The 17,109-nt window shown below is 35.2% G+C and overlaps 1 protein-coding gene across 1 annotated transcript in view; it reads right to left on the reverse strand.

Annotated features, from left to right (window-relative positions):
- Positions 1–17,109, reverse strand: part of UBE3C (ubiquitin protein ligase E3C) — a 70,557-nt gene that overhangs the window by 42,981 nt on the left and 10,467 nt on the right. Inside the window, exons 2-10 of the mRNA XM_084218460.1 lie at positions 16,859–16,912; positions 14,066–14,140; positions 13,313–13,459; positions 12,520–12,635; positions 10,931–11,088; positions 8,768–8,921; positions 7,777–7,997; positions 7,332–7,486; positions 5,335–5,522 (exon numbers count right to left, since the gene is read on the reverse strand). Coding sequence (XP_084074586.1) covers positions 5,335–5,522; positions 7,332–7,486; positions 7,777–7,997; positions 8,768–8,921; positions 10,931–11,088; positions 12,520–12,635; positions 13,313–13,459; positions 14,066–14,140; positions 16,859–16,912 — 1,268 coding nt within the window. The remainder of the gene's footprint in view (positions 1–5,334; positions 5,523–7,331; positions 7,487–7,776; positions 7,998–8,767; positions 8,922–10,930; positions 11,089–12,519; positions 12,636–13,312; positions 13,460–14,065; positions 14,141–16,858; positions 16,913–17,109) is intronic.

A 17,109-nucleotide genomic window follows, 5' to 3' on the forward strand; every position in this document is an offset into this window, starting at 1 on the left:
CTATTCCCTTCTAAAGTCACATCATTTTGACATTTGGCGAAAATTATGCATTAACATGTAAGGGCAGCCTTATCATACCTAGCTAATTTAGAATAAGGATTTGTATTTTAATGTTTAAATATCTGAATGATAGCTCAGACGTCTTGGTTTCCGAAATGAGAAATTTCCTCAGTGACCTTCAGTTTTCAGCCTCATATTTAAAATGCAAAGTAATTTGGCACCTTGCCTTCAGGTCTCATGCAGCTTCCACATAAAAACTTGTTAATTTCTCAATCATCCCTGGAAATTATGTAACAGTTTGAGCAGAAATGAACAAACATTATGGACAATGAACCTATCATAATGTAATTCATTTTTTCATTCCAGCAATATTCAGCAGTAATGAAGGGGAAAAAAGGACAAACCTTAAGAGCTTATAATAATAACCTTTGCCTAAGTTTTAGCCATTTTTATTCCATATCCGTGATTCAGGCAGTCAATTGTAGCAACTGCTCTGTTTCATGGCTCAGATCCAAAAATGCTGAATTAATTCACCTTTCACATTTCCCTTTCCTGAAAATCTGGTTAAGTACAAAAATGCACATTAGGTAGAAAATGGCACCAACAGCCTCTTTCATTAATATGAAATGACTGTACCTATGAAGCAAATGAATTCATCTGTTCTAAAGCTTCCATTCTAAACTTTCTGTGCTGTGACCAGAAAACAAACACAGAACTGGAAACTGAACAGAGAATGGCAAATTAGGCCATGTGATAAAGAGACTTTCATTGCTAGATTCACCTGAAATTTAATCCATTGCAAGAGTAAAGATGGCAGAAAAAACAGCTACCTTCCCACTCCAAGTACAGAAACTGGCTTTCAAAGTTGAAAATGACAACTTTAACCAAAAAACACAAAAAAGAAACCCACCACAAAACGCAAGGATGACTTTGGAAAGCTACACAAAATTGGCTGTAATAAAGTTTCAAACTTTTTGGTTTCACACTGACAAAAAAAAAAAACACTGTGAAAAGCAAAAAAACAACTAAGTAAAAAAAAACAAAAACTTTGAGAATCAAAATGGGTCAAAATCTACCTTATTTGATCTTTTTCCTTGGCAGATAAAAGATGTTCATCTGTTTAAAAACAGCCTTTCCAGTAGAGCTACATTAAAATGACACAGAGCAAAAATTCCTGATAAACTGCAAAAGAGTACAGGGATGGCTCATACATCCTTAGGAAAGAGCCTTATGAATCCACAAAGTTTAGAGATTAGCTTATTTATATATATAAAAGTTTTTGAGTGTCAAAATAAAATAGTCTTGACCACTTTTTCCTTTAAAGAAAACAAAAAGAAAAAAAACACACAGAAAAAAAAATAGGAATAAAAAAAAAGATTACAGACATTTTGATTTCTATGTAAATTTATAAAATCTAACTCAGGGGTTTCATTTTCACTATTTGCTCTATTCTACAAAGAACCTAAGCAAGTAAAGTCTAAATTCCTCATATCTGGAGGTTTTGCATTTTCTTGAAAAGCTCACTGAATGCCACCAACTTCTTTATTATGAGATCATTATACATGTTTTATATAATGGATTCATTAATAGATTTTCTGTGAAGTCCAATATTAAGATTTAGCACACTTGTTTGGAAGAAAGAAACATTCTTCTGCTACCAGAAAGGATAAACTTTTTTCAAGTGCAAAAACACACACTGCCTCAACCTCAGGCTGTGATAGAGTTAAATTCACTTCACTGATTCCTGTTAAGTATCAATTTTAATCATACCAAATTAAATTATCTGTTCCCAAAAGTAAGTACATAACGATCATTTATTTAGAACCTTGTTCCTCTCTCTAGGTATCTAATTGTCCACAAAGGCCACATGATTTATGCCTACTTGCCAGATTAGCATTTTGGGCACCTCTGGTTTAAAAAAAGTGTCAAATTCCTCCTGTGCAATGGGACAGATTAAATGACCCATTAAGCTTAATTTAGCTGAGGCACCACTACAAGTTAATTAGTTAAAGGCAAGATTTTCAGTCTAGGTCATAAATTGGGCTCAGTTTCCCACTGAGACCATTTAAGTTAATGAAGAGAATACAGCAGAATGAGAGGAGCTCATCCAGCCTGCGACAGGTCACTGCTGCTGGGGCAGCAGATTCTGTCACTGCTGAACTGAGAGGTGTCACAGGTACGAGACAGCAGCACAGCACTGCTAAATAAACTCTCCTGATCTTTAGGCTGCTTTATGCTTCTACCTCTCTTTATACTGGACCATGAACATAAAGCAAAGCTTAAAAAAAGAAGATTAAAACTGCACATGCAATGATGTTGGCTTTAAGAAAAACACAGCAGTGTCAGAATGCTGCCTAAAGAATGACCCCAGCAGCCCCACACAAAGCCTGGGTAACTCAGCACACATATGAACACAGGCTGCTCACACCACAGCAGAGTGGCATTTGCCAAGCAGTGCTGAACCACAGGCTAGTATGAGCAGTTTCAGTAATTAAGCAGCAGTGAGGAACAGGGACTGTGCAGCTGTTAACCCAAGGGGAATGAACTCAGGGGCACTGGTCAGGAACTGACATCCCAGCACCAACACAGCCTGCACCACCATTTAACACCCAGCTGAAATAAGGATGCAGTCTAAGGTATTAAATGACCCCCCAAAATATCTTAGAGAAACAGAATTTACTTATTTAAAGTATCGGTTTGATGAAAAAGTCCTGCAAGTCTCTCCAAGAACTACAGTCCAAGACAAGTTCTCTTTCTTTTTTTTTTTTGGTAACTGTTTTCAATAATATGTATCAAATTCATCATGAAAAGATTAAAGCCTCATCCTTTCTGAAAACAAGCAGAACTCTTAATGGATCCTTTAAAATCAGGATTTTATTTTACATCTCTAATCCAGGTTACTGAACACAAGCCACAGGTTTTTTTGTATTAGTACTTTTTACAGGTTTTTCTTGTATTGCAATCTTCTTTTTTAATTTTGCTTGATTGCTTATTTCCAGCATTATTTCAGAGTTCATCAAAATTCCTAATAACTAACCTAAAGCAATGTGTTTTTTCAGTTATCCACCTCTGGATCCCACCACCCTGTCTACAGCATCAGAAAATAACTTAGCAGGCTTGCTCTTTCAAAACTATATTATACTTGTGGGCATCTTGTTTTGGTCTTAGTGTCTGTTACAAAACCAAGGAAAACATTAAGTTGATTCAGCAACACCAGTGCTCCTAACATCACACATTATCATCATCATCAGTCAAATTACAAAAGTACCAACAAGCCTCAAGAAAAAAAAAGCATTCAGCTTTAACAGAGCGACGCAAGTCTATATTCTGAAATTCTCACCTTTGTCCAAGAAGGAAAAAAACCTCAGAACTATTAAAACAATACTGAGATATTTGTCATTTGCTCCCTTCAAAATCCTGTGTTGATCTTGACTCAATTTTCTCATTATTGAAAAAACTTTTTACAATTATTACTGTATTTATTATCCCATTTTTCAGATTTGAAGCTTCTGTTTTTATCATTATTTTGTATCACAGATGCATATGCTATTAAATAAAGTCTTTTTAACAACCCCTATTTTAAACCACTTGACCCAGTATGATTTCAAACACGAAATAAAAGAGCACTATTAAGCTTTTAGAATGTATTAAAAATTGAGATAAATTATTTTTGCTTAAATATTTCTACATGGTTTTATTAAGTAGATATACTTTACTCTGGATATTAAGTAAAAGTTTCAAAGCAAGTTCAGCATCTTTCAAAAGACTATCATTAAATTTGATAAAACTATTTGGGCATTAAAAAAAATCTCCAGACAAAAAAACTGAAACTTAATGACAAAATGTCTTTTAATTATCTTTTAAAATTCCACAAATAAGCATCATCTGTCCTTCAAAAAAACACTCCAAAATTATGTTTAGAATAGCTACTTGGTAACCTAGGCCACATCTAAAATGGATGGAGAATAGGACAAAAGACTGACAGCTGCTGAAATGATGACCACTGGCAAACTCAGTACTTACAGCTGACTTCTAAGTCAGAACTAATAATTAAATGTCTACTTTAATTTAACAAATATCTGTGTAAATTAAGTTCATTTTGACCACAAAAGTCATTGCACTGGTATCACTGACAGAAATCCTAGTATCTCCTACTCATTTCTAAAATTCAGCCACTCAAAAGTCACAATTTGTAAATTATTTTCTACTAGAAGATGCTGAGTAGAACTTTCATAACTTCTGAATGTATCCAATGTGTAAACAGCTTGTTATCACAAATAACTGCAAAAACCCAACTGAGCTTCTCAGAGGAAATAGATGCCATACTCCTACAATTAAAGTTGGGTGACTTCTTTATACATTAAACACCCTTTTCCACACAGTTCACCAGCAAGCCTCCAGTCAAAGCAGTGATGCATTTAAGCTCAGTAATTACTATCCAAGGCAATGTACTACTTGCAACAATAAAGCTGGCACACTAATTCAACTGCTGCTATGATCTTCAGGTCTCACATCCTGCTCTAATGCAATTAGTCTACAAAGAACTAATTACCCTAATCGAGCAATCACAGTTTCACTGACATCTTACTTCCTCTAGCAGCTATAAACACCATTGGGCTAAGATAGCACCTAATTAGTTTTCTGTATCACTGTTTACAATGCAGTTTGAATTATGTTTGCAACATTCCCTGAATACTTGCTTTACTACCAGCAACTACATAGGTACTCCAAACTACTTGAACAAGAAGAGTGTTAACACTTACGGGTCTCAGTCTGATAATAAAAAGGTCAAAAATCTTCTCCCATTGTTCTGACATTTGTGGTTTGCAATCTTTGTAATAGAGTACTGCACAAATGAACATGTCCTTTATTTTCATCTCAGGTTCCAAACCCTCCCCAAAAACCAACAATTTTCAATAGTTAGGAATTATTTTAATTTGTAGCAAGAGATTTTGGCATATACTAAAGAAGGGTGTGAACAAGCCAGTTTCAGTGCTCAGTTAGCCAGAGAGACTGGGGAATTCAGAGCACTGAATGTTTTAGAAACAAGGTAGTCCAGTTTCTACTAGAATGACACTCAACACTGCTTCTGAGCAGGGGAAGAGATAAATGCTTACAAGAATCTTGAGAGGGCATAGTGAACAGCAAGAAAAGTAAGAAACAGTCCACTCTTTGGTTTACCTGGAATTACTGTTTAAATTCTGAAATTCTAATATATTTCAGCTAGTTGTAAAAGAAAACACAGAAAAAAAACTCCACAAGGAATTTAAAACAAGTCTGTCTAAGAAAATTTTAGATGCACTACAGCTCAAGATGACTATTATTTCTACTTGCCTGACTTTTGGCACCATCATTCGGTGTTGTACCATTAGTGTGTGGCAAATTGATGCCATCAGGGTAAAGACCTCTTCACTGGCTGAATCTCTCCAAACCATGTTCAGTAGAGTGTTTGTCTGCTGTTTTGTGTCCAATTTCTTGAGACACTCCTCAGTTATGTACTGGACTGATATTCTCCCATCACCCTACAAACATATCAAAGGAAAGTTTACTCTTAATTCTTTTTAATGATATCCCCATTTCTATAAAAAAATACTTCCAAATTTAACTAAAATGAAGTTTTCTTGTACAATAAATAAAATAGAAGCACATATGTATATCCAAGTTATAAAAATATCAGATCCAACTTAAGAGCCAACTTAAAAGCCAACTTAAAGCCCCAGGCAGGTAAGTGTTGAGCTTTGGTGTCCCTCCTTCACTGAGGCCAGTGGAAATACTGTCTTTACTACAAGTATGCTCTGCAAAACTTGCATACAATTAGGCAAAATCTCTGACATGAAACATGTGAATAATTATCTCTTCGCCACTGACATCAGTCAGCATTGGACATGAAACCCAGAAATGGATGTGGACACTAAATTCCTTTATAAGGAGTATTTTCACATTCACAATTCTTGGGTTAACAAATGACAACCAAGTTCAGGGTGGTCAGTACATGTCTGGGTAGTACCAGCAGGGTGTGAAGAGGAATGCTTTCTCTTGGCATGCAACTGAGTCCACCTTTACCTTTTCCTAATTTCCTATCTTTATCCTGCCCCCAACTGAGCAAAGCTGTCAGGCTCATTGAAGGACACAAGTGAAACAGTTATAAATTTTTAAGAAAGAGGGTTCCTCACCCACTCACCTTTTTTTAAATGGCAAGACAGGCATGCATGAAAATATAGAATACATACAAAAAAATCACAGGAGAAACACACAAAAACCCATATTACAATAAAGAGTATTATTAGTGTAAGCCTCCTCAGAGCAGATTTTTTTTCTAATTTATGAATTAGTGTAAGTTATCTATGAACACAAATTACTGCTTTGTTTTTACTTACTCATCTCTTCAGCATCACTGAACTCTAAGGCACAAGCAGAATCTGCCAATATTTACATTGCACACAGTGTGTGTGCCTGGCAGAGAAAGTATTTTATTCACATTACACTGGTAAAGATTTTGGTGTGACAGTAACATGCAGCATCTAACACCACTCATGTAAAGTGCTGCAAGTACTCCCTGGCAACATGGCTCTTCCTAAGTTTTTTTTTAATGGACTTTAAATATGGTGAAATTGCTCAAATTCTAGAAGGAAAGCATGTACACACTATGTCCCTTGAATGGCTGTGTCTTCTGAAAGAGTACATGAAGGCCAGTAAGAAACTGCTGAATTTACATCTGTCCAACTTTAGTTAGTCAAAGTCTTGATATGAGTAGTAGGAAGCTAAAGTCAGCACAGACATTGTATTTATAAGTTTAAACTACAGTGAAGAAGTTCTATGTGTAACAGTCTCTATGTACTATTACAGAAAGCAGGTGCTGGTTTCCCTTTGAGGACTTTTGAGTTAGTGGGTATATACTGACCTATTCTACAGCACAAAAACTGTAGCTATTTCCATGAGAAAAAAAAATAAAAACACTAAGTTGGAGTATCAGTGTATTTCATGATATCTCAGCTTCACTGTGGACCTACAGAATACAGAGAGTAAGAAAATCTCTGTAAAATCCAAATGTAAAAAAGCAATTTTAGGCCTTTTATTTAAAGCTTTTAAAAGCTTTTTACTTTCATAGGAATGCTATCTGTAGTTTTGGATCTATCATTATAATGAGGAGTCTGCTTTAATATAAACAATCCATCCCATTTGCTTGCAGGGAACAGTCATCAATTTTTAAGAAGCAAACAGGCTCCCTTCTACACCTATAGAAAAATACTCAACTTAAAGTGATCATGTTTTTGCCTATCTCTGCTGCTGCTGCAGCACAAATCCATTCACAGGAATTCTGCACTGCTTACTGGTGTAGTTGTCATTTTACTGATCTCTTCATCCTCATCTTCAGAATCACTGTTTGCATCTTGACAATTTGTACCAGCAGCAGACACAGGCAGTTGAGAGAGAAAAGTTTGGAGTACCCTCAAATACACAAGAAGTCCTTCCTCTGAAAGGGATCCTAGAACACATACATAGAAACAAATGATCATCAGCAAGATCATAATGCACTATAAAAAATATTTTACCAGAAATACCTGACCAAAACAGGTTATGCCAAATCTTATCAAATCAAATCAAATTAGCATTTTTATAATGAAAAGGGTAAGAATAGGTAACAGAACAGATCCCCCCAACACTTTTATCCATAAACTGTCCTTTCTACTTGGCAATGAACCATGCTGAGGAAATACATTACATATTAACTCCAACATGAAAAAAACTAATGAATCGTCCACTCAGCTTGCTCACCCAAATATGTTTCTCCAACTGTTAACACAAAGTAGAAAAGCCATGGGGCTTCGTCACTTCTTCTTGAACATCCACTTTCTGCTAATAATAGTGCATTCAGAAAGAGTTCATAAGGGAAAATGGTCTGCACATCAGCAAGCGCTGGAATGATGAAATGGAATATCTGATCTGTAAAAGGTGCTGCCAGAAACTCCTCTGTGAAGGCTGCAAAAATCTGCTGCCTGAAAGGAAGAAAAATTGTTGCTGTAGAAAATATAGGCAAAATTTCCCACAATTATACCAATAGAATACTAGATCATTTTGCAAGTATGAACACATCCATCAGGAGGACTGCAAAGATGTGATCCATTAATTCCATCCTAGTACATAAGAGTTCTCAGATTTCTCAAAAATTAACTTCTTACACTAAATCCTCTTCCTAATGATCTTGCAATTTTATCCTTTAAACTTTTCATGAACTGGAAGAAAACTATTCTGAAATTAAGTAAATTTTTTATAAATATTGAAGAAAAAAATACATCTAAAAAACCCTTTCTACACAAAATCCTATTGTAACAAAAAACACTACTGCATGTGATACAACCTCAATTCATGCTCCCTCTCTCTACATACCTGACTCTTCCTGCTTGTAAGCTGCCTTAGTAGTTTCTCTCCATAAACCTCAGCTCATCTGTCACAAAGTTCTTTTGAACTCTGAAATTCTTTTCATCTACCCTTAGCTGCATCTCTGCTCTCATCTAAATTTTCCACACCCTCATTCCTGTGTACTGATACCTGCTATTCTCTGTGCTCTGTTTATTGCAGCATTTTATTGCCTTTTTCTTAAAAACACCTGAAACATTGTTTCAGTGATATCCAGTGTTACCAAATAATCATTACTGTACAAATAAACCAACAAACTGCACCGAAAGAATGGACACTAGACAACAACAAACTGTACCTCTGACCATAACAAATGAGTACACAAATGTTTCATATTATCTTTATTTACCTTGCACCTTCTGGACAGGAGCTATATGTAAAGTGCAATGGCTTCAGAACATTCTCCAGAAGTATTTTTGCAATAGGGACACGAGAAACATCAGAATACTCAATACTCGAGGGAAGCTTATTGTTAATTAACAAATAAAGCGACTTGTAGTAGCCTACAAATAAAAAAAAAATCACTTTTAAACACAGCATTCTTTTTCTTCTTTTTCATATAAAACAATACAAATGAAGTTGAAAAATACTTTCTAACTCATTACATGAAGCTTGACTTAGGAAGACATTTTACAATAGTCCAAGTCACAGTCACATAATTAAGAGGCTATATCAGCAATCTCTTTGGAAACATCACATTATAACATCATTCATAGATAACCACATTCAGAGTCAGTGTGATTTTGAAAGATCAATCAGCTCTTACTGATGAAGTGAATACTTTGATTTTTAAAATAATGATTTATGACAAAGATGTTCCCTTTTCCTTTGAGTAACTCTAGTCATGTTGTCCTTTCACTCTTTCAGAAATTGAGAATTTTCTACCCTATTCCAAAACATGCCTGCACCATACAGGCAAGAGGCCTGCTGGTAGAATGTCCCAATTTCCGTGACCACCTTGCCTTAGTAGGCTGAAGAGTACAATCACTATTTCCAGAGCAGGGCTCTCTCAGACAGTAATAAAATGCATTATCACCCATGCCATAAAGACATGTATAGAGAGTAATTTATTTTTGTCTCACTGAAGTACAAATGGAACCACGTGATTTCTTTCTTCTTAAACCAACTTCCTTCATGCTCAATGAACTCCCAAACTAAGACACAAGTTCCACAATTACAGGAACACTATAAATGCATAAACAGTGTCACATCACTGAGAGTCCAGTCTGAGAACCCTTCTCAGGGACCACCTAAATTGTCACAGTGGAAGTCCCCATAAAGGACTGGCTTAGCAATGCTGACCAGACACACATGGAAAGCAAATTCTATCCAAAAACATACACTAATGAAAACTGGTAACAGATTCTTTACAAGTTCAGCATCAAAACTTACTAGGAGACAGAACATTTGGAGTTGCACAAAACCCCTTGTTTTGTTTTCATTATAAGTAATCAGAAAGCTAAATTTTAGTAAAAAATTTATGATTCTATAATCTCAAACGTTCATGTATCAGTTGTGAGGACAGAATATTATACTGAAAATAAATACATGCATATTTATTATATAAAAACCAATGTGACAAAGTTTCTCTTATGCCAAGACAAGTAAAATACATGTGCTACATTAATAGTAATTTTTTTCCTCATAGTGACTTCAACATACAGTCCTTAATAACAGCATTAGGTAGTCAAGTCCACTGAATGTACTGTAAATATTATATAGAAATATTCCAATAACCAATGATTGGAAGATGGTTTTTCTGCATTTAACACCAAAGAGGCTGGATCCAAGAGATTTATTGCAAAATGTTTTTGTCTTTCCTCACGATCCACAAGTTTTGCAAACTCAAGCCACCATATCAAAAAGGCAAAATAATTTCTTTTGGACATTCCCAGAGCAATAAAGTTTCTTTGCAACTAAACATCATTTTGGTGCTAACTATCCAATTCATTAACTTTTGGTATGTTTGCACAGGTGTCTGTGGCAGTTTAGCAAACAGTTTTGCTGATGATGGTAGGAGAGAAATAAAAGCCAGGCCACCATCTCTGCTAAGATGTCTGAGTGCTGGCAGGATGAAAAGCTAATGCCAATCTAGAATAATCATCAATATTAACATTTACAGAGAACAGTACTGCAACACAATTATCAACTTTTACACAACTGAAGCTTAGATCTGCCACTGTGTGTGTGTCCACGAGAGAGTGTTAAACATCTACTGAAATAAATTTTTTGTTAGGCAATATCCACCTACTCTCAAAAGCTGTGCTACAAGTCTGCATAAATAACTCAGTAGAATATTCAATTTATAAAGAGAATTTCCAAAGAAATCACGCAGCAATTTCTCAAGCCATGACCTCATTACAAGTACAATATCCACCTAATGCATAGGTTAGTCTATGCAGCACTTTATTCATCGTGTCTGTGGCAAAGACAGAAATTTTATTAAACAATATGAGCTTTAGGTATTCAATTTTTGATTACTTCCCAGAACTTCTGGTTCCTAGCTACTCACCTTTTTGAACCATGTAGTGCAAAATTTGTTCAATTAATGATGTCACATAGCTGACATCTTGTAAAACAGGCAAATACGTATTCTCAGATGAAAATACCTCAAGCATTCTCATAGGAAGTGCAACATTCAGACTGTCATCATTGCAATTTTGCAGTAGCCTATAAATGAAATTAAAATTTTTTAACAAGATATTTCTCATATTTCATCCCACATTCACCTTAAAGTAACTTATTTCTATCTATTTGGTTTCCAGGTGCTCTCAGTGGTTTACCTACATCTTTTTGATGACATCTTTATAATAATAACTCCTGATTTTCAGGTAGCTATGAATATGGCATTTTACCTTTAAATCCTATTAAATTCTTGGTCTGAGTGATTTGAAAATTTGGAGGTCTACTGCATAAACTAGAAGAAAAGCAAAGAATAATACATGTTTTACCAACATGTACCACTAACCACATTACAAATGAAGCCATGAAAGCCCCAGAGCAACACAAGCTGGGAACAGGTGTTAGGGAACATCATGTGCATAACTAACACAACATGTCTTTGATAACAGACTGAAATATTAAAAATAAAACCATTCCCACCCTTTTAACAAGTTGCTTATGTAACAGCTACCAGTAACCACAGAAATGATGATGATTAAGAGCCTATTTAGAATTCAAAGTATTTTTCATTGCAAGATGTACATGGACTGAATTGTCCTACCAATTTGCTTTCTTCCCTATCCATATTAAGAGATGCATTTCAAAAACACAATTTCCACTGCAGTGAAAATGTACAATTCCATGCAGTGGCACCACATCTGTGCCCCACTGCACATGGATTTAAAGCCCACCACCCAAGTCTTCTTTAGAATCTAGTGTCACTGTTTCTCCTACATACAGTTTACACACTTGTAAGAACACAAGCTTCAGTGACTTAAATGAAACAGTTTTCATAAAAACAAGTATTTTAAAGCTCTGCAGAGTGGAACTAGTCCCTATTATTGATAAGAACAAATATATTGTTTTCTAATAATAGAACAACAATAGCTGCCAGATATTCAAGTCACCTTAAAAGATTTACCCTTCTGTGATCCTCCCACTACAAATAATAAATTTAATGCTGAAGCCAATAATGTAACTGCTCAATATGCCTTCAGTTCAAAATAAAGTGTGAGGAAAGACATATTAAATTATATTACTTTTGAAACAACATCTATCCAAAGCATATCCTTGGAACATTTGTCTACCTCAGATAATAACATCTAAACACTACCAGTTCCCAAGAAAACCTGGTTTCCATAAATATTGTCAATGATATCACTATACAAAAACAGTTAAGAACATACTCAGGCCTATCCTAGGAGAGCACCCCTTATGCACACGTTGAACTTGAAAGTCAACAGAGCTTGAGAAGATTTGATTGTTCTATACAGGAACAGGTATCCTATACCATGGATAGCACATACAGAATATAAACAGTCCTCCACATAAAATTAATATACATTTAATATTTCACTGCTACAAAAAGAAACAAACAAGTACCCAACACAATCTCCAAACACTTTTTACATAGTAGCACATAGGAAAAAAAGAAATTACCTGCAACACAGCCCCAACAGTCTTTTTATTTGGAATAAGCAAGTAAGTCTGTCTGGACCATCCAATTGCTTAACAAACTGAGAACTCTGTTTAATTAAATTCTGACACATCCATACCTGCAACAAGACATGCACAAGTCTACAGTTTATAATGACAAGTTCTATTATCTATGACAACTCAGACAGTAACACTTCAGTGCTGTTATCGGTACCTCTGGAGACTTACAAAACAAAAACTCAGACTGAATCACGTTCACTTGAGAAAAAAAAAAATTGTTACTCATTATAAAGTCCACAACCACTAAGTACTAAACTTTCAAAGTTAAGACAGAGTTACACTATCTGGTAATTTTTTGTTTTTAAACAGCCATAATTCTTTAATGTCCATTATTAACAGCCACTACGAATCACACTTACTCATACATTTGGGAAGATGGCAGTGACTTTGCAATTGATACGCCAGCAATACTGAACAGTGAGAAAAAAAATACCACCCAAACACCTTGGGAATGACCATGGGGCTAAGCAGAAATACTGTCTAAAAATTAAAATCCTAATAGAAGTATAGTATTTTTTAAAACTTACTGTGAATAATACACATAGGATTTTTCAAGGCTTCATTTCACATACTATGTATGTGTGTGAGCACATGCACTTGTAAAATCTAATTTACAGTTATTGTGACTAAATTAAAAACAGCAGAGTCCAGTGAAAAGTGCAGTTTGAAGTGAAAGACTACTCTAAAAGTGCACGAAGTGCAAGTACTACAGATCAAAGGATGTAACAGTACTCACCAAACGCTTTGAGTCCTCATTCTGTCTGTAGAAAAAGAGTAACTGGCGAACTAAGAGAGTCAAATTCGCTCCATTAGCAGTGGAAAAGGTTCCTCCAGACTGAGCCAAATTAGCACAGCGATCAAATTCACTTCTTTGGATAGAGTACTTCAAAACAAAACATGCATCAATACATCAGTAATGGTTCTGATTTACAACAGAGCAAAATCTCAGCTTCCCACCCAGTGAGGCTGCAAAGTAGTAAAACAGATACAACACATTTTTTAAGAGACCAAAACATACACAAGATATCACAGTTGAAGCTGTAACTCCATTCTGTAACTCAGAAAGTACAATTGCAACAAATCTGTTGCTTATCATCACATCAAACATTTTAGTCCAGTTTATTCAAATTAACACATTCATACAAAACTCTTTCTTAGGAGAATCTAACCAACAGCAACTTAGAACAACTTTCTGACTCAAGCTATCACCTTAACCATACTGTAAAAAAAAAAATTAATTTTTTTTTATCCAATTCATCAGTTAAAAAAAAAAATCACAGGATCCCACTCAGGTCCAGTCACATCTATGCTTTGCAGAATACACAGATGTTTACTAAAATACTGAGTTTGAAAAAAAATGCCAAGAGGGAAAAAAGGCTGCTTTCTCAAATACTCAAAACGACTTTTCAATGAAATTATTTATTACAACAAAGTCTCATTTTCAACAAAATTATTCAGCATCTTTCTAATTAAATAATCAGGTACTGACTTGATGTTTTCTGTCTCTGTACCCTCTTACAAATGACTGGATTATTATTGCATTTTTCAGCCTCCGCCTTTCTTCCTGTAAAACAAAGCAAGAAAACTGAAATCAACACCATAGGACTGACTCTAATTTCTACCATTTTATCAAATATATTTGTATTCAATGTGGCTTTTTAATGAAAATTAAGCAGTAATCATTAGTCAAAGAAATTTTTAATGTTCATACCCAATACACATAAATCAGTGAGAATGCTTTTTAGTTTTTAAATGCAAATTTACCATTAAATATTGCAAAAGAACATTTAATAGTCAGTAAATATGCAATACTACAGAAATCAACATATTTTATTATTTTGCATAATTTTACTGTTAATACATTTTATTAGACAAAGTCTTAACACTATGCTGAAAAATGTTGAAGGATTCACCAAATTCAATTACATCATTCCTTTTTCTGCATGGAGCAGCAAACAATGACAACCCACTTATTTGTTTTCACTCAAATAATATAAAAGCATTATGATGCTGGCACAATTTAGATGTGGGGAAAACAATAAAAAAAAATCAGTTATTTGGAGACAGTACCATTGTCAAAAGGAAAATTAGGGTTAAAGCTCACTCTGGCCTAGAAGCAAAATATATAAATTAATAAAACTTCTTAGTCTCTTTTCCAAACCAGACATATCTAGTGAATCCTTTCATGACATCTTCCTCAGAAAATGGAAAGAGTAGCAAAAATCACCCTTTTACAATGGCTCTGAGGAACTGAAAGCCAGCTTGGTTGAGATGCTATGGAAAGAGCTCTTGGAGGGTTCCCTGACAACACCTGGGGCATAGCCCATTACAATAAATATCTATGGGAAGTGGCTTCTGTAATTACATTTCTAACAATGTCCATATGGTTTCTTAAAGAATAAAAGAGGGGAAATAAAGAGCTGTTCACGAACCTAGAGCTACAAAGCAGTGGTTGAAGGAAAAGTACAGAGATCAAGAAGACTGCTTTCAAAAGAGAAATTTTAAACTAATCAATCCTTAAACTATATTGAACCTATAATTCTGAGAGTCACCAGGCAACACAGAACACCAAAATGTTTTCATAAATTTCGCTAAAATACTTTTGGAAAGCTCACATAAACTTTCAAGTCCCAAATCCCTGATTTCCAATTTATTGTCCTATAAAGACACATGCAAGTTAAAAGCATGACCTGAACTGATCAGAGAGAACCAAGACAAAATCACTATTCAAGGCCTATATTATTTTTCTTGGAAAACCCTGGTTATTAAAGCAACTTATTTGAATAAGCAGATTCTTGAAGACTAACTGCCTCTAAATCATGGACCAAAATCAAAATATTGATAGGCCAAAGTGTATTTCTCTCTCCAAAATATTGACAGTAAAAGTGCAATCAGGAGAGAGCTTCAGAGAGGTGGTGTCTCTTCATAACCATAACGTAAGGCTCAACTAAAACACAGATAACTTCTCCCCTCTAGGTGCTGGTTTTATCTCAGAACACAACTGTCAATTAGAGACTCCTAACTGCACAGGTTTTAAGTCTGAGGTCACTGCTAAGATTCTGCTACAGGCAGTTTTTAAAAGCCATAGCTGATTTTATTCTCAGAGGAGCCATTCATTTAGTGAAAGCGTGCTCCATGCCACAGCAAATCACTGTGTGCACATGTATACCTGCACTAGGATGAGTGTGTGGCTCTGCATCAGCTCTGCACAGGACAGAGACAAGCAACTGAATGGTTGTGGTTTATGGACCACAAAGGACAATTTTTACATATGTTGCTAAAGACTCATTGATCATAAAGCTGATTCTTAATATGGAATTCTGAACTAACGGGTAAAATCCTGGTACTTTCATACTTGAACTTAGTCCATAACTAGAAACCCATGTTGGAGAAGTAAAAAAGCACTAACTGTCCACAGAAACTGAGGAGGTACTGCAGAACTTGAGATTAATTTAGCATGGGTCAAACACACCTTTAAGGGCCAAAAAACTGTTTTCTTCATGAGCATGAAAGCTGCATAATTACATTTTTTAATCAGTATTTAACACCAATTTTTTTCAACTTACATAGGAGGGGTGGGGGAAAAATGACAAAATTAACATACTGATTCAAATTCCATACTACTAAATTTTGGATTCTTCATTTCAGTGCCTATTCCTCCTTTGCACTATTCCAGCCTGAATTTTCCAGAGCAGTAAGCTTCCATCATAAACCAGTATTAAGGTTGCTTAAAGCCTCACACATCAGTTTCTCACTGGTCCTTCATTATCAGGTGATTTCAAAGCACTTGAGCTTTCTTGAATTCTTTTCAAAGAATTCAAGAATCACTGATTTTACCTTCACAGAAGTGAGGTACACACTGGGGAAGTGAAGTACTAAAGGTCAGCCAAGAAACCATAGCAGAACCAGGAGCAGAAGAAAGTTTGATGAGACTAACCCATAGAAATAGATTATGAATAAGGTAAAATTTGCAATTTACTAGCCAAATCCTTATCTTTTCTCAAAAAATACTAGATCCAATAACGACCAAAATAAAAGGGAAATTTCCCTTTACACCCAGTGCATGCTTATCTTCTTTTGAGATGAAAAGCACTTCTAAGGAACAGTTTAAAGCACTCAAATTCTTTTGCCAATTTAAGTGTACTTTAAGACTATACAGAACCTGCAAACTGAAAGAAAACATTGCTGGAATAAGTATGACAGCAGCAGAAGTACTTTGCACTGTAAATGTAACACCAAAGGAGAATCCAGCAGGCACAAAAACGCTTACAGGCTACTTTACCTCTCGTTTTCTCCTTTCTTCCTGAGTTCTATGAAGGAGAGAAGCCTTTTCTTCCTATAAGACACAAAGAAAGATACTACTGCATTTTCATTCAAACACACTCAACTGCGTTCAGGATATTTAATGCAGACTTCAGGGATTGCTTCAAATGTGTAACACATTAAACATAGAGAAAAGTAGGTGTTAATCATTTTCTGAACTAACAAATACACGGCAGGCAGCCCTCCCAGAAGAACAGTGATGGAGGAAGT

This window comes from Fringilla coelebs (assembly GCF_963513975.1).
Source record: "Fringilla coelebs genome assembly, chromosome: 1".
Taxonomy (NCBI): Eukaryota; Metazoa; Chordata; class Aves; order Passeriformes; family Fringillidae; genus Fringilla; species Fringilla coelebs.